Genomic DNA, 26,825 nt, shown 5'->3' on the forward strand with positions numbered 1-26,825 from the left:
TGCTCTCTCTGAAGTCTCACAGTTTTAGAGATTGATTCTCCTTGTGCACATTTGTTATCCAACACAGCTCAGCATGTCCCAAATCCTCAGTATTTCCTGTTTCTTCATCATCAAGACCTCCATTCACTGCCACACATCCTTGGCAAAGCCACTAAGTAAACCGGGTAAGCACAGGTGGCACCTCAGCAAAAGTCAGGTCTTTCCTCAGACCTTGCAGCATAATTAAGGAGCGTCTATTTTCTACTGTTTTCAGCATCGACCACTGAAGGTGACCCTTGGAGATGGCAGCTCAAATGACGGGGGTGGCTGGCGAGGCTCTGCCGCACGCAGCACTTCAAAGTGGCCAGCCAAGCCCTGGCCCTGAGCAGTGTGAGGGACACAGTGACAAATCATTGCTCACCACACAACTGGTCAGCCTGGTACAGAGCCAGAGAGGGGACAGATGGAGAGCAGCTCTCAAAAAAGCCAGAGCACCAAACCACCAAGACCAGTGTGTCACTCCTGGCTGCCCACATCCCCGGGGCTGGCATGTCCCGGTGATGGGTGAGCATGGCCGTGGCATGACCCTGGTGCCAAGGGGATCCCTGTGAAGCCTTGGGTGCATAGGGAGTGGGAGAGGGTCTTTGTGCAGGGAGCCTCTGGGTGCTGAGCTCCAAGCGATCCTGTCCTGCTCGTGATGGTGGAGCCGCTGGACACGAGGGCAGGTGGGAGAAGTTCAGCATGGCTCCGTGGTGGCCCTGGTAGGCTGATGGCAACAACAGTGCTGCCCCTGCCCACATCCCGAGGACAGGAGATAATCCTGCAGAAGGATCCTGAGTGTGACCCTGCTTCCCAGCCCTCCACAGAGAGCAGCACAAATCCCACCCAAAGGATTTAACCCAGCCTAGGTGAAGGTTAGAAAGGAGGAGGCTGGGTCCCTTGGGAAGGTCAGAGCACACAGAAGAGTGGGTTGAAATCCCCCCAAACAAGGGAAATCCCTCACTGACCTTCCCCACAGCCTCCCCTCCCCTCCCTCATCACCTCAGATAGCCCCAGGGAGCGACCCAGCATCCCCCCTGCAGCTGCCTCCCCTCCTGGGGAGCCACCGGGAGCCTCCCCACACACCATCTGCTCTCCCCAGGTGACTTGAAGGTAGCTGAGGACATCCCTCCCACACCATCTGCCTCCACACCAGACAGCCTCTTCCCATCACAGCCCTATGCCCACCCCAGCCAACGTCCCTGGGCCCTCCAGCTCTGGAAAACCTCATATGTGCCACCAGCGCTACACCTCATGGGCAAACTCAAGTCTTTATTTGCCATCTCCACAACTGGATGCTACACACAGGGTGCAGACACTCGCTGTGAAGAAACCTCATTGAAAGCGGTGCTTCTCCGCACACACACAGAGCAGAAGGCACAGGCCAGGACAGGCACAGCAGCAGCCATGATGGCGCAGGGCTTGTCCACAGCCATCTCATCTGCAGGGTCAGCAGTGGCAAGTCCGGCATCCCCCACGGCTCCCAGCCACTGCTTGAAAGCAGAATATACCCTCCTCTGACTGCGAATGTCAAATGGCAGGGATGTGCATAGGCATTGACATGTACATGGCAGGAGCCGACCACATGCTGTGGGATTATTTTTAGCCCAACCATGGTCAAAATGTCAGAGGGGTTTTTATTTATTTTCTCTAGAAGGCTCGTTGCTTGAAATCCCCATCAGCAGAGGCTGACTCTGACCCTGCTGTCACAGTCAGGTCTGTCATCCCCTCCTGCCCTTGGAAAAAAAAAATTGGAATTAGCTGGGAGGGGAGGGTGACTGGCCCAGCGTGCCCAAGAGGGCTGTCACCCTTCAGAGGGCAGGCATCCACCCAGGCCCACAGCCCAACCCGCTCTATCCCGGCCAGGCTGCAACTCCTCCAGCTCCCCCAGCTTCCCCACGTCCGGGGAAAAGTCTGCAATGGACAGCTAGAAAATGCAAGGGACACAGGAGCTGGGCCTTTGAAGCAGATGTGCAGGAAGGGCAGGCAGGCCACGAGACTCACTGTCCTTTGATGATGTGAGGGATGGAGTGTAACAGTGTTGAGGTCTCATGGTGCCCTGAAAGCCCAGATGACTCCCTGGAGATGAAGCAGCCTGTTCCTTCCTGTTTCTCTGCCACTCACCCCATGCTCAGCGCTGTGCCGGGAGCAAAGCTGATGACAATTATAAACTTGCCTCGGCTCCTGTCAAGCTCTCAGGACCCCGTCTGCGCAGAGGTCTCTGGGGGGGACAAGCTGCCCCTGAGCCAGGACACCCACATACCTGGGTGATGGCATGGCACTGCAGAGCACGGCAGCACCCACCCGAGTCTGCGCTTTCCCAGGGCCTCACGTCTCCCACCTCACACATTGATGGGTTATGCACAAATTTGTCCCTTTTCTTTTTAGATAATCAGATTCAAGGGGGAATGGCTGCTCAGAAAACCACTGGCACGTCTGAGGTAGTAGAGCTTTTTTGCTTGTTTACATGGCCAGAGAGGAGCGGTAATGACCTATATTAACACAATAGCGAAGGAGGGCCTTGAACCAAATCCAGCTTGGAGGTTGCTACCAGTCCATAGATAACTGGGAAGAAAAGTCAGTGTTTTTCCGGTGGAACTGCCTATTTACATCTGAAAACAGAACAGACCTTGCCTGGAGGCTGGGACAAACAGCTCCTTTCACTGCCTGCTTCCCATGAGGCTTTCCCCTCCCTCTCCAAAAGGAAATTTCCAGTAACTGAGGTATAAAAATGAATGCAAAACTCTGCTCCAGAGCCAGCTGTAAAACTCATAGGGGAAAAGAGCTCCCTGTCCCACAGCCAACGCCAAAGCAGGTCACAGCCTTTGTGTGTGGGGAGCGAGGGAAGAGGCAGCTCTGTCTGCACCCCTCCTGGTGCAGGTCAGGTTTTGGGGGGTGGATCCAGGTGCCCAAACCTGCAGGCACTGCCAGCACCATGAGGTAGGCAGGTTTCCCTAACGGAGGGTCCTGGATCCCTGGGGGAGGTTGTGATGCCATGTCACCTGCTAGGACACCATGGGGTGCAGCAGACCCTGGTTTTGTGTGAGATTGCACGAAGCAAGGGATAGAAACAGGCAGAAATTTGGTAATGGGGAACCTTCCTCCTCCTCTACACACCACCATGACACATCCTGGGAATAACCACCATGACTCAGCTAAGTGGCAATCTCTAGCAAGTTTTGAAGTAATGTCTTTCTGCCATATCCCATTCATCTTCCACCTGGAATTTGCATAGAAGATTAGGATTTGGGCCACGTGATTCTCCCGCAAAAGTCCTGCATGTGTCTTCCATTCTTCCATAGCTGTCAAGCTTGTCCATGCATCTGGCTGCACAGGTCCCTGAAGCTTTCAAGGAGCTGTTGATTGCAGATGTTGCCACGTGGAAGTGAGACCTGATGCTTCTCACAGCAGGCCTGAGGGAAAGCAAAAAAAAAAAGCTGGGTAGTTAAATAGCAGTCATCAGAACACATGCAAGAGTCAAACAGCAGAAACATCGCTCCTATGCACAGACTCTTGCATGAAGCTGTACTGACATTTACCTGCTGAAAATCTCCAGTGCCTGGGCTACTCTGGGTAATGCAATCCATGGGCCCACAGCTGTGGGCAGCATCCCTGTTTTTCCCTGCTCACTCTAGCCAAACCTGGTCACTCCTCTTCCAGGAGGTCATTTCATGCTAACATGAAACAACCAAAGACAACACTTTTCCAAAGTCCTCCCACCTCCACATACAGAATAGAAAAGTACGTGCAACTACTGTGTCCCTGGCTGGGAGAAAGCAGATGATTCCCAAGGTACCTGCAGGTCACACCCCAGAGAGTGGCAGCTAAATTGCAGGCCTGGGATGGAAGGAGGAAGGTGACCTTCCTTTGAGCACATCCCATAACTGATTTCACTGTTATGCTACCCCTGAGCTTGGGTGAGGCTTACCAACCTGTGCTACACATGTGCTTCCACCACCCTGCAGGCTCAGCCAGGTCTTCGGGGATTTGGGAGCCTATTTACCCAGGGGATTTCAGCAAACAGGAGATTAAGTGACTTGCAGTGTTTTAAAAACCTGTTCCTCAATATCTTTTCTAAAGCAAGGGGATGCCATGGGTAATTTCTTTAAAGGAGGGTATAAAAGTGGGTGGCTGATAGCCAGTTCATTATATCACTATCAGTTTTCATTAGAAAGGGAAAGCTTGTGTGCTTGTTAATTGTTTCTCTAATTGCTCTCTCTCCCTGCTACCAGGGTAGCCCGCTGTCTGCTTGTGCCTGGAGGCCCCAGGTCAGAGCCCTGCATAGCTCATCTCTGATCTGCTAACATGGGGAACTATAAATAAATGGTGACACCGGAGAGCGGAGGAGGAGGTGGAAAGGGACTGTGCTCCTCAACCTGAGACACTCAGTCTACTCAGCTTATCCAACAAAAGGTGACTGGTGAAAATCTGTAAATATTAACCGAGGGGGACTATTTCTGATAGCCGAGGGCTCTGGCCTGGCAGAGATAAAACAAAATTCTCCAGCTCTGAGCTGGAGCTGGACAAATTCGGGCTAAAAAGAAGTTGCAGATTATTTAAAGTGAAGCAAACAGCTGCATGTTCTCAACTAAGAAGTATTTTTAAACCGTGAGGACCTGCTTAGCTTCCAGATCTGCTGCAGCTTACTCAAAAAAAAAAAAAAAAAAATCCCCAATTTGTGACTGCAAAGGAATCCCTTAGGAAACTGAAAGGAGATTGCAGGTCCTCCGAATGAGCCCTGGCACCAGAGGATTTAAGACCTTACAGTGACAGTCATCCCTCTGACTTTTATCCCTCTTCCCTTCTGTCACCAGCTGCTGCTGCCGGCATGGAGGGGGCACGCTCTCCTCTGGTGCTCGCAGCACAGCACAGTCGCCTGAACAGGACCAAGTCCGGTTTAATTAATACAGCTCTGGTGGAGGGGGCAGCAGCGGGGCTCACATACCCCTCCTCTCAGTACCAGGGAAGCAAGAGGACCACTGAGGAGAAAGCCCCTGAGCATTGGCAGGGCATGCCTGGGAGACCCTGCCCATGCACGCACGGTAAGGGCTGCGACGGAGGGGATGCTGCAGGGACACACAGATGGGAGCAAAGGACAGGGAACAAGAGACCTGCCTTCTCCTTTGTCCCTGCTGTAACCTGAATCACGCATCTAAGCTTTCAGCCCCTGCACTGCCTACGACACGATGCTTCCTGACGAGGAAATTTGCAGAGAGGGAAGTAGAACCCGTGTATACAGCAATGAGGGCCTCGGGGAGGTGATGCTACAGCCATAGTCGTTCCACCTCCCTGTGAGCCGGAACACCTGTGCCTGTGCAGGTACACGTGTTACACACAAGCACACTCACACACACACCCCTACCTTGGCTAACAGCAGAGGCAGCCACAGAATCCATATTTTCTAGGTTTTACTTCTACATCTGCAAAAAGCAAGTTTGCTTCTGTTTCTGATTCCGTGCAATTATCATGAAATGCCTTCAAGAGAGCAGCTCTGTCTTCTCGGCTGAGTGAGTCTTTGATGTCCAGCACTGCACTCAGATGTTCCTTCCTTTCCAAAAGGATAAGAGGGCAGGTCAGTGAATGAGTCAAGAAAAAAAGCTTGCTTCCTATCACTCAGTTTTGCTGACTAGGCCAAAGATTGGAAGCTGCTGAGCTGCTTTTTGACACCCTCTGGCCACCTAACAAAGAGGAGGCCGTGCCACAAGAGCTGTGTGGGATATGGCTGAGCTCATGGGTCCCAAGCCCAGTGCGCACAGCAACCCTGTGAAACTGTGGAAACCTGCACCTCAGGTTTCTCCTAGAGAAAGATCTGTATCTGCCACAAGAGGTTTTGGATAACTCTACATTTGACCATTTGGAAGCATTTTTGGTATCTTTTCTCCCCTTCAAATGGAGCTATTTCTTGTTCATCTGGAAGGCTATAGGTTTTTTGTTCTACATAGCATTGCTTCGCTGAGCGGGGCCAGACCATATTAGTCTGATTAACAAACAGGACAAATGTATCCAAGCCAAACATTTTAAACATGCAAGAATCTGCTGAAATACAGAATAGTGTGTCTACTCACACCAGGATGACCTCCTTTGAGATCGGGATCAAAATAATATTCTTCTGAGTACTTTCTATGCCCACTTCCTATATTATATATATCTCTCTATAAATACATAGTTATATATATATTACTATTTAAATATGTGTGTATATATATAGTAAGAAAGTAAGAATTGTTATCGTGTACCAGATAAGCAGCTTTTTAGCTCAATAGCATCTTCAAAAGTAGTAAACGCTTAGGAAAAGAATATAGAAACCAGACAAAGCATAACATCATCCCTCTTTGTCTTTTTTTTTTTTTTTTTCTGCTTCTGGCAGTCTGCAGTTTAGTGACTTCCTTCTCTGGGGGTTATATCATGACTGTCATGTTGAATAGGCACTGAAATAATTATCTTCCACAAATTGTCTGCTCCCGATTTGAAGCTATTCACACTTTTGGCCTTCACAGCATCCTGACAGAAATCTCTGCACTGTAATCATGTTAATTTGGAAAAATACAGTCACTAGCACAAGACATCAGAACAAAAGATAGATGTAATAAACCACAGACTTTGGAACAAATGCAGTTAGCTAAGATCTCACCTTTCTAATAGAAGTTGGGTTTCATTTCTGTTAACAGCTTCCTGTGAGAAATGGAAGTGTATATTCTTGCTGAATACACCTAGGATTTTGTGGAAATAGTTATAACTAGAAAAGGATTGGTGAAGTGTTAAAGCCAAAAGCCAAGTGCTTGGAAGTTATGAAATGCCTGAGTTAAGGATGTTCTTGAAACCTATGTTTGGCACACATGTGCCTGTAAATTGTCCATTCAGGTAGCATTTTTCCACCGCATTCCTGCTTTGTTGACAGCCATTTCATCCATCCTTCACCTTTACAGAAGGACATCTCAACTCCACTAGTTATTGTCTGGCAAAGTTATAAACCATGTTAATTAGCATCTGTGAATAGGCAGCACTGAGTGCATTCAAAGGCAAGCACTGTGCCTGGACCAGCATGCTGCCAAAACTATCACAAGACTAATATTGCTCTCGGTCTTCTGGTGACAAGTAACCATGTAAGAAACCACAGAGGTCAAACTAATAAAAGACCTTACCTTAGATCAGGAAATTCTCTGAGAATGGGCAGAAGGGCTATTTTCATACCCTCAGCATCGGAAGCTTGAATAAGTTCTAAAATTGCTTTTATAGGATCTTTGAGGGGACCCGCTGCAGGACCCTGGGGAGAGAAGCAAAGGTGTGTTCAGGGCAAGGGAAGCAGCATACAAGTTAAGAGCTGGATCAGACCGGGGATCTCACTGCATGGGTTCTTAGCTTTGCAGGACTGCCTGTGCATATATAGAGGTCTGTTTTCCCTCCAGGGTAGGAGAAAAGAAATTGGGGTGTAGCTACAGACTGCTTGCAGGGCAGGTGAGCAGCTACCTTCAGCAGCGCAGTTTCCCCTCCTTCATTTTTCCCTACATCACCCATCCCCTCAAGGATGTTTCACCCTTTGGGAAGTGGTTTGCTTCCAGAGGTAAGCACAGCCCTATACCTATGTGAAAACAAGCTCTGTTTGCCAGACATGATGTAATTTCTGCTGCCCTGGAGCAAGCCCAGGGACAGAAAAGCGACCCTGGGGGGAGGGTGAGGGGACACAGATCCTCTAAGAGAAAAACAGAAAAGATGGAAAGCAGGCCTGGACACTGTAAAGGATATGACATGGCTGGTAGATGCTGCATATGGGCAACTCCCTCTAAACTGGAGCACACAGAAGAAGAAAGCCTCATCAAGAAACACACAGCATTTTTAGCAAAGCCAGAGGAAGCAGAATGTGGATGAACTGCCAAGGGAGAGCTTCAGTTTTGCTCACATTTTTCATCGGTGCGGTAATGCGATTAAATTGCTTCCCTGAATTATTGATGCCATCACGTCAACAGAGACTCTGTGACAAAGCAAACCTGGAGAACGGGCTGCCAGATTGGGGCAGGAGAAGCCCAGGTTCCCCTGATCTCCACAGGGCATTAGAAACAGCGGGCCGCATTCTCAGTGCGGCTCACCTCCGCGTTGAACATAAATTAAAAATAATAGTAATATTTGAAGACAGCCTTCTCTCTCTTCCTCTGCACTGCAGACACACAGCATGTCTAGCTCTGCACAGCACACAAGCTGTACTCAGCTCCTAAGGCACCGATACTGTACAGCTTCATACTTGGCAAGCTCACTATTACAAAATGCTAATTAATCTGAAGGTGTCATATTTAGTTAAGCGCTATACAGACAGGCAAGGTCAGAAGTAAACAGCCTGCAATCTAAAGGACAAAAAAGAAGTGTGTTGTCAGCAGTGCTTTAGTGCCTTTGACATGTACTGCTTTTAGGAGAGAAGCAAGGTATTTCCTAATGTGTTTTGAGGACGGAGGGGAAGGAAGAGCCTGAAGAGAGGGCAGAGCAGGGCAGGGAGCAGGTGCAGCCTGTGCAGCAACTGCTCGATAAATTCAGTCTGCAGCAGAGTACATATTTTGCATGCATAACCGTGTACCTCACTTGACTGAGGATCAGGCTGTCCCCTACAAATCACTTATACGTTTCCTCCCTGAGGTTTTCAGTGCTCCCACATCAAGTAAGAAAGCGAACAGACCGGGCACACCAGGGAAACACTGCTAACTAGATGCAGATTTTTTCACCCAAGCTGAATGTAGGGTTTTAGTAGAGAATTAGATTTCCTGTATCTCCTTTACACTACAAAACCAGCTTTCCTTGCACATTACATCAAAAACTGATGCTGAGCACAGCATTACTGGTAAACTTCAGAGTTAAGATTAGAGAATCTTCCAGCTATTCCCAATGGCTCGATTGCTCAAAGCATTGCCTTGTCTGTGATTGATCACTCCAGGCGAGGTGGGTCTTTAGCTTAAAAGCACTGGCAGCTTCCAGCTTTCCACCATGAAACTAATACATTAATTGAAACAGGTCTGAAAGCTTTTTAGAGAAGCTACAGATGATCATTTTGATTTCATTTTATTCTTTGGACAAAGTAAGAATTGCTGACAAATGACTTGCAGAGGGATTCGTCTGGGAGAAAATAGATTTCCAGTCCCTAGCACTTAAATTCACAAGTCATGAGAATGCCTCAGAATTTGTGAAATTATTAAAACCAGTAACATCGAGGGTTTTTCATCCATTCTGTCACATCTGAGTCCTGTTACCAGACTGACTTTGCAACCATTAACGTGATGCTCAGTCTAGCCTCTTACAAAGTGTTATGCCTGTGAACTCTCAGCCTGCATTTGCAAAAGAGTTGTGCTGGAGGCCATTGCATGGCAGCAATTCTCTGGCTGGAGCAGCAGCAGGAGGGGATGCTGCTGGCATTGCAGTCCTTGCCCTTGGGTAATCAAGGGACCCATGTGACAGCCTGGTGGCATCCACAGATGCTGTGTGCACCTCTGCCAATTACACCAGATTATAAATTAAGCAAAGAGGCTTTTTTAACCTTCCAAAGTTGCTTCTGCAAATCAGACCTAGCATTTTTCCACAAGTTTTCTTCAAAGGCGTGGCTCTGCTTTTAGATGCTATCTGTCCCTTCTGCAATGCATCTTTACCTCCTCACGGTGTGAGGTGTTTAGCCCTGCAGGAAGACTCGCTCCTCCCTGCAGCTGTCACCAACCACAACAGCATCATCATGTTTCCACCCATGAGGAAGCGCTGCAGCACAGGGAAATGGCTCAGGAAGCCATCAGCCCAGCTCTGAGGGGCTGGGAAGGGCCTGTGGGGAGGGAGGAGGCCGGCCGGTCGGGTAACAACACAGACCCCATGTCCAGGGAGGAGCAGCCATACAGGGCAATCCACGGAGAAGGCGAAGATGTGGAGCAGCTGATTTGGTTCATCACTCCAGGGGCTTAAGGTAAAGCACTGTGGGGAACACAGCTCTTCCTCATCTGTCCCCCCATGCCATGTACCAGAAGCTTGCCTGGGGGAGCTGATTGCTTTGGAGTCATCTCACCAGCTCAGAGGAATGTGCCTCATTCTTATTTCAGTGGCAGAAGTGCGAAACTTGTCTCCTCTTGTCACACATTTTAAAACTATAAACTAACAGCTTCTGGCAGATCAGAAGGGCCGTCAGCACATCTGATTGTCATTTCTGTGAAGCTGGATACCACTGTGGTATGACCTCTTAAGCTTTTCTGTTGCTTTCAGAGCCTTTTCCTCTGCTGGTACTGTTCTTGATGACAGAGAGCAAAACTGTAACCATATCAAAGACTTACTAAGCACTCTTTAAAGACAGTTTGCAGCATCCTATGGTCGTCTTCTATCTTGCTGACAATCCTCCTCCTCTGCACAGAAGATGGTTTCCTGGAAGTGGTCAGGAGGGCCTGCACATATTCTGTAATAATGATGGCATTGACAGCCTTGATGAGGGCCTGTTCCAGAGAAAGACACCCAGATTAACTTCCTTGTACTGAGCAAGGCCCAGACCATACCTATAGGACTCTGACCAGTATATCTGACAGCAGATATAGGGTCCATGCAGATGGTTGTTTCATTTCTTTGCTTAAGTATCCCTTTAAAATGCCTGGTCTAACACATGGAATACCTCTAAACTGTATGTGGATGACATAAACATTGATGATAAGGGTGGAGACATCCAACCAAAATCAATGGGACCAGTTAGCCGAGCCAGAGATCATTCACACTTCAGAGCAGCAGTGACATCTGTCTTAGCCCCAAGCTAACAAACACGTCACTTGGGGAGAGGTTGGACTACAGACAAAGCCAGATCCAACCTCCCTGGAGCATCCCCACGAGGCATGTCCCAGGGCCATACACAGAGAAGTTACCTGGGCATTTCTGAGCCACCCACTACCTGCTGAGAAACCCCAGTGCCGAGATCATGCAGTGCCTGAAAGGGGGAGGGAGAACGAGCAGAGCCAGCGTTTCTAAGGGGAACAGAAACTACACTTTCATTAGCTATTGAAATCAGAGCAGTTTTAGGCTGCAGTCCAAAGGTACAGGAAATCCCCAGCCCTGTCCAAAACAGACAAAGCAAGAGACAGTCAGCTCTGGCACAGCGCTCCACCACTGAGATGCTGCTTGCCCCAGCACTAATGTGACATAATGTCCAGTGACAGGCTCTGAACAACAGCAGAATAGCTCCTAATTTTTTCTGTTCCATTACCTTTTTCCACATTTCAAAACGTTAATTAAAATCAGCACTGACAAAGAGCCTGCAGACCTGGGAGGGTAAGAGAAAGAGAGTCCACTGCTTAAGGGGACACGTGAGGCACAGGTAGCAGCAGCAAATCCAACCTGCATGCAAAAGCGGGTAACCCCAGGTACCAATCCCATTGCCAAAGAGACAGACTCAAGGGTGCCCTGAGACCCTAGACAAATTGTCCAGGCTACTGTAAAGGTAAAAAAACTTAGGTACTCTTGAGGTTGTTCTTTGCCAGCCCTGGCATACTTAACTCTGCATGAGAGACTATGTCCTTTGGGGATCTGGACCTTACACCTCTCTGTGTGTCCACTCACCATCAAAGGGATAACTATTCCTTACAACTAAGGTTGAAGCACATTAGAAGCTGAGAAGATTTCCAGTATAATGTTATTGGGGCAATGGTAGGACCAGAGGTGGCCCAGTGCTACCCCTCTGTATTTGGGAGGTACACTGGGTTTCCACATTTCTCCACTTCTTAGTTTCTCTGCTGAGATTACAGAACGGTCCTAGCTGTCACAGTGAAGAAGATATCCAACTCTGTTGGATAGAGGAACTGGACTGGGACCACTAGATCTTTAAAAGCCCTTTTAACAGTGGACAAAACTGTGGTTTGGATTAATGTTCAAATACTGTGCCATCCAGAGGTTCAAGGACTAGTTTTAGTGATTTCCTGAGTAATATCTTGTTCTTACTTTCTTACCTATTTCTTACCTCATACATGTCTGTTTTTTTCTTCCCAAATGCCAAAAAGCTTTGCTTTAAGGATTCAAGGATGTGGTCAAAACCACTGCCACACTTTTTGAAGTGCTCCTTCAGTGTTCCCTGAGGAAAAGGGATAGACAGAGTCAAAGGGTGCACATGTAGAGACATCGCACAGAGAGCAGACACAGATTATTGTATTTATGCTCTTTCTGCTCTCGGAAACAGACTCCTCCATGAGCTGCAGCATCCTGTGCCTTCAGTTCAAAGAAAAGAAAAACATGAAAGAAAGAAACAACTCAAACTCAGGAAGTTCTTAAGCCCAAACCTGGAAGAGCAAAAACCCGAAGAAATGGGTGGCAATAGCTCTAATCCAGGGAGTATGTAAAACATGCCCCTACGGATGGGGAGTGCGGGAAGAGCCAGTCGTTCTGCACCCTTCTGCTCTGGCATCCTGCTCCCAGCATGGTCGTTGTCTCTTATTCAATGGGAAAGTACAAGGATCATTTAGCAGGCAGGCAGGGGATAAACTCTGTCTTTCATGAGTCGAAGCCCGTGTCAACACAGCCAAAGAAGGACTGAAAACCTGAGTCCTAGGTCTCCTGTTCCTCCTCAGGGTTGTCCACGCTCTCTGTCAAAACCACCCCCAGTTCCTGTCTTGATGCATATGTCCATGGAACAGGCTGGCAATAAGCTCTGGAGACCAAAACTGCACAGTGTGGCCAGGGTTTCTTCTGTCATTTTCCTTTTGCTGCCCTCAGCATGCTTGAGGGAGCCTGTGCAATGAGCCTGAAGATGCTCAAGGGAGCTTCCCAAGGAAGTACACACCACCACATGCTTTTAGGAGCCTGAAATTGTGTGTTATCTAGACATGGAGCCCTGGATATGAAGGTGCGTGTCTGGGCTAATAGTCTATTATTAGCAAGTATGAAGAAAGGGGAACTTATCCCAAGGGAAGGATATATTTCTGGCCAGCCTTCTCTACATCCTGACTACTCACCACAGCCTTGGGCTCTGTGAGTGATCAGTGGCCAGGGAAGATGCCAGGCTGCTGGGGATGAGTAGGTACTAGGTGAAGTTCAACACTTGGGGTCTGGGTGTCCAGGGGCACCATGGGGTGCCCATTTGTAGCGCCACAGCAAATACTACAAACAGTAGAACTGGGATCCCAAAAAACTGGAAAAGACAGAGCTGTCAATATATATCTTCAGACAAGGCAGAGGAGGGTACTGGGCTTGAAGATCAAACTATGGTTTCACCCTTTCCAAATCAGGACATGGGACTGAAGTGTGTGCCTGCCCTACAGTCTGAAAATATTCAGTGTTAATGTGGGTGTCCCATACCTTGACTTTAGAAGTGACTGTCTGCAGAAAATGCTCCATAATCTCATCTTCCATCCTGTCTAGAAATCCATTTACCTTAACATCCTGATCCGTGCTGGCACTGCAAATGTACGTTAGTTTATGCCAGACAGTCCTGTTAAAAAAAAAAAAAAAAAAAAAAAAAAAGGATATGGAAAGTATTGATCAGATCAAATCAGGCTATTGTCTCAGATCAAAATTCTTCCTACAGTAACCAGCACAACTGCCTGGGTAATTGAATGGACACATGCTCAGGTCCAGGGCTATAGTTCAGTGACCCACATATGTGCACCCATCGTTTGGATGGCTCTCATTAAGATACTGCCACAAGGACACAAAAGCTCAATGCACACAAATGCCACCTGTACCCATCACTAGTGAGATTAGGTAAGTAAAAATTCTAGTATTTTCAAAAACGAGCGGGCATGAAATGGCCTTGACAAATTGAAGCTGGGTGAGCATCCTGTGTGTCTCTGACACCGGACAAATACAAGACAAACTACTATCTTCCATCAGAACAGTCTTCAAGTCAGCAAATCGTAGTTAAAATGATCACCAGCTTGAAACCAGACATTCTACTTTCTGGAAAATCTCAGTGTATAACCTCATTCTCAATATCACTGTAAAGAATTACATAAAAGAGCTTCCTAAGTATTCAGTCTAGGATCCAGCATCAGCAACATGCAAATACAACAAACAAAACAGCTACCTAGGCTCAGCACAAGGCTCCAATGTCAAGTAAGCACTGTGCATATGCTGGATTTGGGCATTTTGCTGACTCCAGAGATCCCCAGATAATTTTACACAGGAAGAGAAGCAACCTTGTTTTCTCCATCGCTGCAAGCACTTCTGAAATTAGCTCATAGGTGCAAATAGCCTCCCCCACCCTTCTGTGCTTTATTGCTTCCCTCCTTCCTAGCAACCCCAGGGAAAGCCTGGCATGTTCAACTAGGTTTCATTCAGCAAAGCACTTAAGCACTTACCTTGAAGTGCACTAGCACACGCATCTCAGTGCAACATTTATGAGGCTTTCCTAATGAAGGAGAATCAGGCCGGGGAAAAGAACTACATCACAACACACGGCAGGGTTGACCAGGATAATGTCCCCACACGCAACATGGCATTGCTGCCTGCCTCCTGCTCAGTGTCGTGGGCACCAGGAAGAGCGAGATGGTGGCCCACAGGCTATGGCCCCTGCACCTGCAGGGCCTAGGAGCAGGTGAGAAGCAGCAGTACAGCGCTGCCAATGCAGCAGTCCCAGCCCTGGCCATGGGCACAGCCCCCAGAGTCTCTCTCTCACTGAGGCAGCCAGGGCAGCACTGAAGGGGTCTTGCTGACCACAGCTGGCTCCTTCCGTGCTTAAGGGTTGGTGTGCATGGGGTTGGATGACCAGATCTAGCCAGAGGCAAGGCTGACCCCATAGCAGAGTTAGAAGAAGGATCAGACAGCAGAAAACTCATTTCGCTTCCCATGCCACTAGGGTTTGGTTTCTAACCTGAGAATGCAGCAGTTCTCCAGGATTCGTAAGCTGCTGCAGATCCCTGAGCGCCCATCGAGCTGGACAAAGCTTCTAACTTCATTTTCATAGCTAAATTAAAACAGGAAGACATATCTTTAAGCTGGCATGCTCCATAACACATCTGACAACATTAGCCCAGCAGCAAATGGGAGGAACATTCTGTGATTATTTGTCTTTTCAGCACGCACTGTTTCACTCCCCAAGGTGGGATCTACAGGAGGATAAAGACGGTCTGTCCTGCCCAGCTGGCAAGGAAGGAGAGCACAGGAACAGCACAGGGAGAGTCCTCAACCTGCCTGGGTGCGACTGCTAGGGATCAAGAGGCAGGAGGTTTGTTTTACCATTGCTGTTGCTGCAACACTTGCTTCTAGGAAGCAACTCGGGCTTTGCCAATAAAGCTGCAGAATAAAGCCTCAGCACGTATGAATAACCCACAAAGCCTGTCGACTGCTTTGTCGCAGGTTCAGTCTCACAAATGGCTCCTGGACAACTCCATTTTATAGGAACTTCCTTCCTCTCATAATGTGAAGGGTCAAGGATCTTAAATCAAACCTCTTTCTGAAATATTCACCTATAACCAGCAGTACTGGCATTTTGTGCTGAAGGGGATACACAGGGAGCTTGATGCCCAAGAATAAAAAGCAAATAAAGGGAGCCAGAAGAAGTGGTGAGAGGGCAGAAGAGAACACTCATCCTCCTCTGAGAAGCAGGACAGAGCAGAGCTCCTCACCCTCCCAGGAAGCCAGCAGAAAGCATCGTGCCTGGGAAGCACAGCCGGGGTAGGAAGGGCCAAGCCTGGGCACTGGCCACATGGCTGCCCCTCTTCTGGTTGTTTTTAAGGTCTGAGCCTCTCCAGAACATCCCCCAAGGCTTTAACATGTCCAGGAAAAGTCCAGGTGCACTTTGTTCCCTCAGCTTTAGTCCAACAGCAAATGCTGAGCACACAAACAGCAGCGAAGCGCTGTCTTTCCAGTAACAGCTTGATGGGAAACAGCCATCAAACTAAAGAGGGGCAATGGCAGATCCGGGTCAACACAGCATCGCCAGTCGCATCATCAGGATTTCTTTGGAGCACTGAGGACACTGCCAAAGAGGAAAACAGCAGCCTTCCTACCTCTCCAGGAACCTCAGGCACTCCTCCAGGCACACAGCTTCCACCTTCTCACTCAGGCTCTCACTGACACGGCAGGCAGCCTCTGTCTTCTCTGTTAATATCTGTGGATTTCAAGGCGTGAGAGGAGAGCAGGCCAAAGCCAGTTGTTCCCTATGCAGTGAGCAGGAATACATCCCATCCCTCACCCTGCTGCAAATCCCTCTGCTTTCTAGGCAACAACTTTTGTTTCAGTTTTGAGAGCCCTTGTGGAAACAGAGGTATTTTTTAGGAGCCTGATTTTAATGTCTGATCCTACACCTTTGTTACTGCTGCTGTCATTGCGGTCAACAGGCTGGAGTCAAGTCCTGTGCTCAGAGGAAAGCCTGTCCCTACAGATGTTCTCTGCTAGCCATGCCCAGCCTGCCAGCTCAGCTCTTAAAAAGACCTGCCGTCTGTGGCAGCACCTGCGCTTCCACGTGACTCACCCTCGCAGATAAATTTGGGTGCAGCCACTGAAAAAGAAGGTGAGGCAGCTCTAACTGTGTGCCCTGCACCTCTGCCAGGGTCTCTACCAGGGATGTCTGAAGAAGACAGGTGTCATCTTCCCAGTCACCACCGCTCACGCCTGACAGGGCAATGTGTGTTAAACCCTAGGGTGCCTGTCTGGCCCCACTGACCCCAGTTGGGTGGCCCAGGTGCCTGCAGGAGGTGGGCTGTGCCAGACAGCTAAAAATCCACCCCATATTGGGCAGGCTTGAGCAGGTGGCAACTTAATGCTGTCCATTAGTTGCTCTGTGGAAACAAAAGCTTGCAAGGGGAGGAGAGCCAGATGGATAAAAGGAGACAGATGGACTCATACACTGTGCTCTCCCAGTGCTCTGGGAAGCGTCAGTCAGAGACAAAGGGTGACTCACATCGTGAATGGGTTTTTCCACTGTGCACAACAGATGTAAAAGTTCACCCAAAGGGACAGGATAAAATATGCCACCCCAAAGTGTCAGGAAACCATGGCTGATGAGTTTCCATGACACCTTGTTAATTTTCTATCTGATCTTTAAGCATCAGCCTGAGAAAACTGGGGAGGCAGTAAGTTCATAAGGCTTGCCTATTTATCCAGGCTTTTCCATCACCTACCCAGAGCATTCAAACCTATCAGTTACATACACAACAGAGCAAAACCACTCGTGCTGAAGCATGGCCAGATGTTGCAGCATCCACAGCATCCAAAGGATGCAGGACCACAGCATCCAAACCAGGCTTTGGCCTGGTCCCTGTTAGCCAGAAACAGGAAAAAATAAAGCCAGCTTGGTAGCTAAAAGCCACCCTAGCACAGGTACATCACTGTGTACATCACCGCTCCACTGCTCCAGAGGGCACGGGGCAAGGCAAGGAGGGCACAGTCCCTTCTGTGAGCTCTACACTTGGTGCCTGGGTCTGAGTTGGGCCAGAAATGCCAGGTCTTGCCAGCTAAAGCTGTATCCTCGCAAGGAAGGCCAGCTGCTGTTGAGCTGCAATGCCTACCACCAGCCTCCAACAGGGTGCCTGAGGTTGTCTGCCATCCCAAAGGACCATGGGGCTACTTTCCTCTCTCATGACCTGAAACAGGAATGCTGCTGGGGTGGTGGCAGTGGAAAAGTCACAGCTCTCCACAACCTACCCCTGATCTCTAGCATCACTTGAGTCCACAGGTAAACTCCAGGATTTATTTTAAACCTTCTGCAGATCTTGATCTGAACACCCTCTGGCCATGGTATGTACTGCTCATAAATCAGCAGAGAGTGCTTCTGCAATGCCTTTCAAGCACTCAGCTTCTCTGTGCTCTGAAGTAGTCCCTTGTGCTGCCTAACCCATCGGGGTAGCAGTTGCAGCTGTACCCAGCACATAAGCAGGGAGCAAGCCGCCTGCGCCTGCACTGCCAGATAATGGGGACCTGCCATGGCTCAGCAACTCTCACTGCTTTTATAAAAGTGCTCTGTAGAACTGATACAGAGGAAACCAGTTAACACCCACCATCACTTTCCAAAAGGTTACATGAAAATCAAGGTGAAAATGCAGTTTCAGCTTGAATCAGCTAATCTCAGGCTCATTCTTTTTTAGATAGCTTAGTTTTCTTTACATATGCACAAGAGGAAAACAAGTTTGGGAGCAAACAGATGCAATTTAAGTATGGCAGCTAACTAGCAAGTTTCTAACACACTGAGCTTAGCCCAAGACATGCAAAACTGGGTCTTGCCAAATACCTACGTACACGTGTGCAAAACCACAACTGCCCCAAAACATAAGAGCTTTTCAGTTCCTCCCAGTTTACCTGAATGACTGCAGCATCTGCACAAGGGGGTTTCCCAATATCAAAGGCTTCTTTCAGGGCTTTCCCTAATTCCTTCTAAACATTAAAAGAAAAGAAAAAAGAACAGTTGAGATACAACGGCATTCATAATGAATTAGGTTTTCCAGTCTCTCATTATGCATTTAAACTAGATGAATTTCTGCTTCTATTTTTTTGGCTGTCTTGTTTAACCCAAAGCCTGGCTATTTTCCAGCTGACCTAATAACATTGTTCTGTTTTGTTCTACATTGTTTGTTTGAGTTTAAATGATTTGCAGCTTCCTTTCATCCCAGTGTCAGCTCGGGTTATCTACAGTCTTCCCTAGTTAGCTTAGCTTAAATGAAGGCGCCCACACAGCAAAACAACGCTTAGACACAACTCTGTGCTGCCAGCTACTGTAGCTGAGATTTTCCACCCTTCCTAGCTCCAACCGGCACCCGCATAAACCAGTCAGTGCTAATTAAAAGCATTCCCTCACTTGAACCAGGGACTTGTGAGTGCAAAGAGGAGTTGGGTTAGTGTTTAGAGCTACTGTCACAGTGAGATGAGCCCCATGAGGCTGCATGATGGGAAATTTCCCAAGACTTGGCTGGCTTGTGTTATTTTGAATGGACTGTAAAAACAAAACTAATACTGCAGAGAAAGGGCTCATTGCTTAAAACATGATCTGACCTTTATAGAAGCTTTCAACTCAAAAGCCTGGCTTGCTTATTTATTCTTTCATTTCTGCATCTTCCTCCAAGGAAATAGAAAGAATGTGAAGTCTGATCTTCCATTTTTGTCTTTGTTCTTTTCTGGCTAATGAATTAGGAAATTTGTGGCTGTCACCGAAGAATTTCATCAAAAGTATATTCAAAACAACTGTTCTGCCATACTCATTCAAAAGTGTTAATCAAAGACAAATAAGCAATTGTAAATAATCCAAGAAAAATTCCTTTCCTCCTCAGTGCCATCATCTGACTGTGAGCAATTGTGTGAACACGATGTGCTGAGATAACACATCCCAGTCAAGCTGCACAAACACTTCTAGCCTGCCCCAGTTGCATAGCAAAATGCGTCAGCTTAAGCCAACATGAAGGTCTTGCTCCCCAATGGGACAAAACATGTATTTAGTTAGAAACTGCAAGGCAATGACTTGTTGAGCCACAGTACTTAGTTGCTTTGGATCAGATGATGTGTCTGAATTAGCACGAGCTTGCCCATTTGCAGCTCTTGTGGTGACACCAGCACCTCAGGCACCAAAGCTCCAACATGGAGAGGACCAGAATTTCTGCTGTAACAAACAGGCCCATAAATAACCTCCAGATTCCTCCTTGTCCCTCCCTGTCTGACCAAGACGTGGTACCCCACGCTGTAAAAGCTTCAGATCCATGGAATGCCAGATCACCGGTGCTGATTGCCCAGCTCTTGGAAAATACAAGGGCCTGAGTTATAACTTGGGTCTCTCATCTGTCCAGCTGCTGTCTGAAAACATGCAAGAATTTAACATACTTGAGACCTCTACATTGTTATTTAGCAAAATTGTCTAAGAGGCTCAACACAGGTGGGAGCACGCTGCTGACACACTGAAGGGCAGGTGGGCAGAACAACTGCACAGCCTTATTCATTTGCGTAGCAGCAGGTCCTTGGCCCAAATTCTCCAAAGCACATGAACTTCCCAGTTCTCCTTTTTGTCTACCTGAAAAAATGGAGGGAGAGAAGGAGGGAAGGAAGAAGACACAGACCCAAGTGATCCTTTGCAGGTCAATCTAAACCTTCCTTGAGCTTTTGTGCAGGTATGCATGTCTGGTCCTGCCATCTGTTTCTGGACAAAGAGCCAGTTTTGAGCAGAGGTTGCAGAAGCAGGGGACAAAAGTTCATTTTCCCCCTCTCAGTATCAGAATGAACCCTGCTGTCATGCTGGAAGGTTTGCCTTACACACATGTCAAATTCCCCAGTACAGCAAAGGCAGGGGTGACAGATCATCAATCCAATCGATGGCACCATCACTTCCAGTTCACCAACTTTGCAACCTCAAAAGGCACAAAGCTCCCTTGCCCTAGACATGTCTGGGCTGAGGGAGCGTTGCCTGCATGCTGAGCTGGCCGAGTTCCCCACACGGGTGTTTGGAAGTGGTTTTGAACCCCATGTGGCATCTGAGCTCTCAGCACTTTCAGATGTGGTCACAGTTCTCATCACTCACTTCTGTTTAAAGTGATTTTAGTTTGCACAAATATCAGGCTGGCACTCCCAGTGACAAGCCAGGTATTCATAGGCAAAGCAGACCTTGGCTTATTCTGGTCAGTCTCTTTTCACTTATTAAAATTTAGTCATCCATTGAAGTGGCAAAACCTGCATCATGTGATTTACAGTCACAAATAGATTACAATTGCTCAGAGATTACTGACAGGATATTTGCTCAATAGCAGCTTCCTGTATATTTGCAATAATGAAGGGCTGTAGTATCCTGGAAAAAAAAAAAAAAAAAAAGAGGGATGGAGCAGGTTTTATAAGCCATGCCACTGAGCTGAGTGAAGAGACACCCATAATTTTTCCATATGGAGTCATCTCATGTCCCACTTAAGCTCATTAGTTTGAAACTGGAGCTGGTCCTAAACTGGCCAGGTTTGAAGCTATCTGGGACGCTGCTGTACCACACTCTCCAGCAATTCCAGCTCTGTTCTCTGTGTACAGTGCAGCACCATGTAGAGCTGTGATGCTTCTAGATCCAAGGTGGCATGAAAAAAATGCAGCTAACTCAGGGCAGCATGGCACAAAAGCTCATAACCACTAGTTGGATCTAGGTGAGCCTCTCAGCACATGGCATATCAGGAAAGCAGAAAGCCCAGGGTTAAAGAAAAGCTTTCTCCAGCCACTACATTAGAGGGAACTAAAAAAAAAAGAGTTAAAATCTCCATCACTGTCAGCATCTGTGAGGGTTTGTCAACCCTCGTGGTCTAAGATAACCTCACTAGCACTACTCTGAATAAAGTCATTTCCTTCATTGAAATACGTGCTAAAAACAGACCTTAAGAACATGTGGTCTTCCCCAGGATAATGATTAGAAACAGTCCACAAAGATGCTTAATGTTAAACACTGAAATCAGTAGGTTTTAAGCATATTGTCACCAGCTGGCACCTCTACTCCCATGTTTGTGACTACCTTCGTGTTCTCCTTCAGGCAATAGGTCTTGAGAAAAATCTCTGCAATTTAGAGTACTTTCCCTGGGGTGATTCAGCATTTTGCAATGGAATTTCCCCTCCTCTGCTCCTCGAGGTCTAGTGGAAAGGGAAAGTGAGAGATGAGTGCAGAAACTCCTGCTGCTGCATTTTGGCTTTAACTGAATCTAAAAGGCCCCACTGAGTTTTCCAAATAGCGTGGTTTCCTCTGGAGCTCCCTGTTGCTACAACACATCTTTCCTGCTTCGTTTGTATTCCGCATGCCCAGACAGCATTCTTCAAAGGGGGACCTTTGCTGAGAAACAAAGGAGATTCTGCAGCCCTGGAGCTGAGGTTGCCTGTGGGATCGCAAGGCAGGATGCCCAGCTCTGGCCTTACAGGAGGGCTGTGCCAGGTGTGCACCAGCTGCACGATTTCTTGTGTTGGGCTCTGGAAATAATGTTTGCTATAACCTCAGCAGTGTCAGTCCAGCAGCCTGGAGAGGGCTGTGAGGGGTTCACATACAGACAAACCCAGCAGCCTCAATATCAGGCACAGCTGAGGCAAAGGAACTATCAAAAAAACAACTGTCACACACTATGGGCTCATTAACAGCTGGAAAGAAGGTGAACAGCATCTTGAAATGGCCCTCAATAAAGGAGTGGATTTCACCCATAGCCTCCCTTTCCTCCAGATACATTGGCTTCTGGGCACGAGTAGACTGCAGCAGTATGAAGGTGCAGCAACAGGATGAAGAGAGATTTGCAAATGTCCCAGCACCTCTTTGCTAAGTAGCAAGGACAGGGCAGCATCCATCTGGCAGAAGATAGTCATGGATCTTCACCTGTGGGCTCTGCAGTGAAACTTGGCCAAGATGCACACCTGAGCAGAGCTGGCTCAGCTAGCAAGGGAGCAGATAATTTAACAAGGGCATTCCTTATTTTAGAACTGTGGGAATGAAACAGGCAGATTGGGGTAAAACTCCTTAGTTCTTACCCGGGCAACTGCAAGTAACTTTTCCTCAGTCTTCAAAATAATCCACATGAGACACTGTACACCAAGAGAAAGGCTGTGCTGGGGGCTCTGCCTGGATCTCAGACATGTCTCGCTGCCACTGCGTACAGAAACAAGAGCTCAGCCAGAGGGGCAGCTTCCCGCTGGTCCACAGCCCATCACCCGCCTGGCACCCCCTGCTTGGCACCACAGCCTGACACTAGCAAATGGGTGCCCTGCAAGCACCCAGCAGCGTCTGCAGTGTTAGGGCAGCCACCACATGGCAGATGAGCTTTATCACGCCCTTTTGCCAGTTATTCTTTCGTGCAGTTTCTTTTCCTTTTTCCAATATTCGCTACCCAGATGACATTTTTTGCTTGCCACTTCCCTCTCCCCTTCCCTCAGTCCTGCTGCTGAATTCCTTCTTGGGCTTGGGCAGAGTGACCCAAACACACTTCCATGGATGCACAATTTTACAAGTGTCACAAATTCTCTCTGAATGGAATAAAAAGCAGCTGTATATCAGGACAACTGCATCTGCACAGGAGCTTTCATTAAGGTTGTAACTGTATTCAGAGAGGAAGATCCAAATAGTTAAGTCTGGCATCTCTGCTCTTCTCATTTACATTCTTCACTACCTTCTGACCCTAATACAGTCATGGGCTGCTCCTACTTTTTTTTTTTTCTTGAAGGAATTCAGCATTTGCATAACACATTTTTCCTATCTTTGAGCTTTTCATTATATATTTACATTACATAATTATTCACGTCCAAGTTTGCATAAGTTTTTAACATTTCATCAAACCATTACTCTTATCTGAAACCGAGGTTTTACCATTTTAAACCCATAAAAGTAGCAGTAGAAGGGATGCATCCTGGCCACATGTCTCCCATGTGTCTGAGGACAGTATGCACCAGCGTGTACCCACTACCCTGCCTCCCTCCTTCGGGAGCTGGTGAGGGGAAGAGCCCACCTGCTGAACTGTTTATGAGCTAATCAAGGGTTTATAAGTGTAATTAGTCCAAGGAACATAGAAGCTCTAGGCTTGGATGGAGACAATCAAATAACCCAAAAGGGCTGAAAACTATTAGGACATAAGTAGATTGGGGCTGTCAAGCAGCAAAGTAACCACAGACACAGAGAATCAAACACCTCATCTTACCACTGACATACAGAAAGAAATCACAAGAAAGCTTCAGGCTTTGATGACACCCACAGGTTTTGAATTCACTCTGGGCCAAAAGGTCCCAGATGTGCTGCTCTTCAGATCATGCAGAAAGCCACATCCGTTTTCCCAAACTTGGGCAGGAATTTAGTTATCTGCTATATGTTTTTCCTGTGATCTAAACACTAATGCAGGAAATATGGAAACAGCTGGTCAAACTACAAGCCAGATAAATCAGCAAGAGAACCAAGGGACAACAAGAGAAGCCGACAGAGCACCATGCTGACATAAACGCAAGAGAAAATTATTCTGGAGTAATCAGAGTATTATGGACTTTGCCAAGAAGGGCTTAATGCAAGAAAAGAAATTGATCAAGAAAGCAGGACACCGTGCATGTCCAAGAGGAGTCCAGTGGAGAAACACCTGCCTACCTCATGTAAGCCTGTGAGCCCAATACTAAAGATTTAGAAAGAGGCAGTACTGCTATGAAAAAAGGCTCTGATTCTGAGAGCACAGAAGATAAAACAGGCAGTGGACAAGTCTAAACTCAGCAAGAGTCCTGAGCATCACTGTGTTATGCCACTGAAGAACAGAGACATAGAAAATATGTAGAGAAAAGTAAGTCCTTCAAACATACCTTTTGTACATTTTAAGGCCCCATTCATAAACTAAAAGGCATTGGCTGAAGCTGAAATGGTTACTGTCAGTAAGTGTGGAAAGGTGAGAAGACAAAGATGCATGACAGCAGTGGGCGTAGGGGATGAGCAGTCCTGCTTCCTTGAAGACACCACTTCTGTGCTCCAGGCTGGGGAGAAACCTCGTCTCCAGCTGACTCAGATGCTGTTTTAGTGCAGTCTCATCTGTGTTACTAGAGGAACTAAACAGGGGAATCTGGGCTGTCATGTACTGTATTAGTTTTTCCTCTAGATCTTTCCTCCAGAAGTTTGGACTCCAAGTGGAAACAGACTCCACCTCTTGGACGCTGCCAAGCCACTCCGCTTCCTTCTGCTTCTTCCACTTCAGCGATTCTCCCACCGACTGCAACGGCTCCAGTAACATCCTACCACTTCCACTGAGCACTTCTCCCACCACAGACCACATTTGTTCAGCCAGTAGTGTATAAAGTGATTCAGACTTTCCCACACCATCATTTCCAGAATGCTCCAGATCATAAATACAATCACAAGCTTCAAAAAATTTTCCTTGCTCAATGAATCCACAGATTGTTTCCTCTGCAATAGAGAGATTAACACAACTTGATGTTTGTTCACTCCTCTATAGGACCCATCACTTTCATATCTGAGTACTGAAGTATGTAGTTTATATGTATCACAAAATTCCTCAGGATCTACTCAAGATGACCTCACTTAAGGACTAGCATTAGCACCTCTCAGTTTCCTTAGGGCAAGCACTTTCTTTCCTCTTTCTTTCATCCTTGCTACTCTAGGCTAACTAAGCCTGCAGACTAGTCTTCTACAGCTTTCTGTCATCGTCTCAGTAGACCTCCTCATCTGGTCAATGCAGGTTCATTAATGACGATCTTTCCTTAAGGAACGTACCTTTCATCCAGAAGAAAAACATCAGTTAAAGGACATCTTCTGAAAGAGCCAACAGCTGAAAGTCATGCCTAGAAGGAATCCTCTGTCTTCTCTACAGAAACCCTGGCAGGACCAAAGTGCTGCATAAGGACCCTCCCACCTGTTCACAGTCTGACATGGCTACGCAGAGGGTGTCACTCCTACCAGCGAGCTCTCATCTTAGACCAAGGCTGCTCAGTGCAGTCCCGGGCCCTCTCTTTGCCAGGGCTTTTTAATTAGGCCAAACAACTACATGCGCTGTATTGCCCAGAGGTGAAAATCAGAATGTGGGCTACCTATATGAAGCAATGGGGATCCACATAACTCCCCATGACTTCCATGTCTGCAAGAAGCTGTGGTGACTGAGCCACTGTCCTAATCACCAGACACCTTGTCAAGTTATGAAATCTTTAAAGTTCAGAAGTTGGAAGGAGAAGTTTTCCACTGCTGCTTGTTTCCAAAGTATCTTACCCATCACACCCAGCCCACCACTAGAGTTAAATGTAATCTCACAACAGCTGCACAGAGACGAGGGTTTTTTCCTGTGCATTTTACAGATGACAAAATTGAGCAACACAGGTTTAACAAGAGTTGCCCAAAGGTATCTGGAGCAGAGCCCAGAGGGAAAAATCAAACTTGATGAGAACCCAAGGAAAGTTAAGCAAGGCCAGAAGCAGTGGGACTCTGAAATCAATTCAGGATACAGGTGTGGGTAGAGTGAAGAACCGTATCCTAACTTTCCTTGATGAAAACACCTTGTCTGTAGTAAGAATTAAATCAAACAGGACTGATGGGAGGAACATGACACAAAATGGAGAAGGGTTGATGCAAAGATCTTGAGCAAAGCAATGGGCAAGCTGCTCAGGAGGGGTCTAGCAAGCTTCATTTGTCCTGCCTCGATACATGCAGCACATAGGAAATGTTTACTTGGTACAATTAGCCCATGTACAACCAACATCCCCCTCCCCATCTATGGAAGAACAGCACAGTCACACCTGACATGGTGTCAGTCACACATACATCGTCCTTCTCATAAGACACATCAGGAGTCTTTGCAGGGATAAAAATAAGAACAGCAAAGATAAATACTTGTGAGGCAAAGGAAAAGTGAAATACAGAAGTTTGCAGAGGAGCAAGTGTACAGTTCAGAGAGGACAAAAACTCAGGTGAAGGATGGGGAGGAGGAAAGCGTGCAGCACCTACTCCAGCAGCTAATGAAAGCAAGAGCTTGCAGGGCTAGGAGAGGCAGAGAAGGTCCAGGACTGGACCCAGACATAACAGAGGTTACCTGCAGGCATCCCTCCCTCTGCTCCCTTCCTACTGGTTGCGATCTTCAGCAAATTCCCTGCCACTTCCTCACCACCAGCCTTCTCTTCCGATGCCTCTTTCCCACTAGCTGCAGCCTTTAGCAATTTGCCTGCCATGGTTTTCAGTTTCCCTTTCCTCTTCCCTTCCTGCTTCTTTCTCTCCTCAAGTGTGGCCTTGGGCAACATCCTTGCATTTTCCCCGGCCATTTCCTCCCGCTTGTTGCCTCTTCCTGCAAAGGCTCCCCAGGAATACTTCATCTTCCTCATGATCCAAGCAGATTCAGATGCTTTCTGTCCAACTGGGAATACAGTCAGAAAAAAATGTTAGAAACATTTCTCTGCAAGGTGATCTTAGCAGCTGTCTTCCAGAGAAGTTATTTCTCCCCAGACTG

At 47.5% G+C, this 26,825-nt stretch overlaps 1 protein-coding gene across 4 annotated transcripts in view; it reads right to left on the reverse strand.

Annotated features, from left to right (window-relative positions):
* Positions 1–1,270: 1,270 nt before the first annotated feature.
* Positions 1,271–26,825, reverse strand: part of LOC141923623 (exocyst complex component 3-like protein 2) — a 44,096-nt gene continuing 18,541 nt past the window's right edge. For 2 of the 4 annotated variants that reach the window (XM_074825187.1, XM_074825186.1), the window contains exons 4-12: positions 18,235–18,309; positions 15,948–16,048; positions 14,810–14,902; positions 13,297–13,429; positions 11,966–12,076; positions 10,305–10,460; positions 7,161–7,282; positions 5,381–5,566; positions 1,271–3,431 (exon numbers count right to left, since the gene is read on the reverse strand). In XM_074825187.1, coding sequence (XP_074681288.1) covers positions 5,386–5,566; positions 7,161–7,282; positions 10,305–10,460; positions 11,966–12,076; positions 13,297–13,429; positions 14,810–14,902; positions 15,948–16,048; positions 18,235–18,309 — 972 coding nt within the window. In that variant the 3' untranslated portion in view covers positions 1,271–3,431; positions 5,381–5,385. Of the gene's footprint in view, positions 3,432–5,380; positions 5,567–7,160; positions 7,283–10,304; positions 10,461–11,965; positions 12,077–13,296; positions 13,430–14,809; positions 14,903–15,947; positions 16,049–18,234; positions 18,310–22,386; positions 22,505–24,186; positions 24,782–26,414; positions 26,818–26,825 lie in introns of those variants that run through there. The other 2 variants (XM_074825184.1, XM_074825185.1) reach the window with 2 other exon arrangements.

The sequence above is a fragment of the Strix aluco genome, chromosome 4 (genome assembly GCF_031877795.1).
Source record: "Strix aluco isolate bStrAlu1 chromosome 4, bStrAlu1.hap1, whole genome shotgun sequence".
Lineage (NCBI taxonomy): Eukaryota > Metazoa > Chordata > Aves > Strigiformes > Strigidae > Strix > Strix aluco.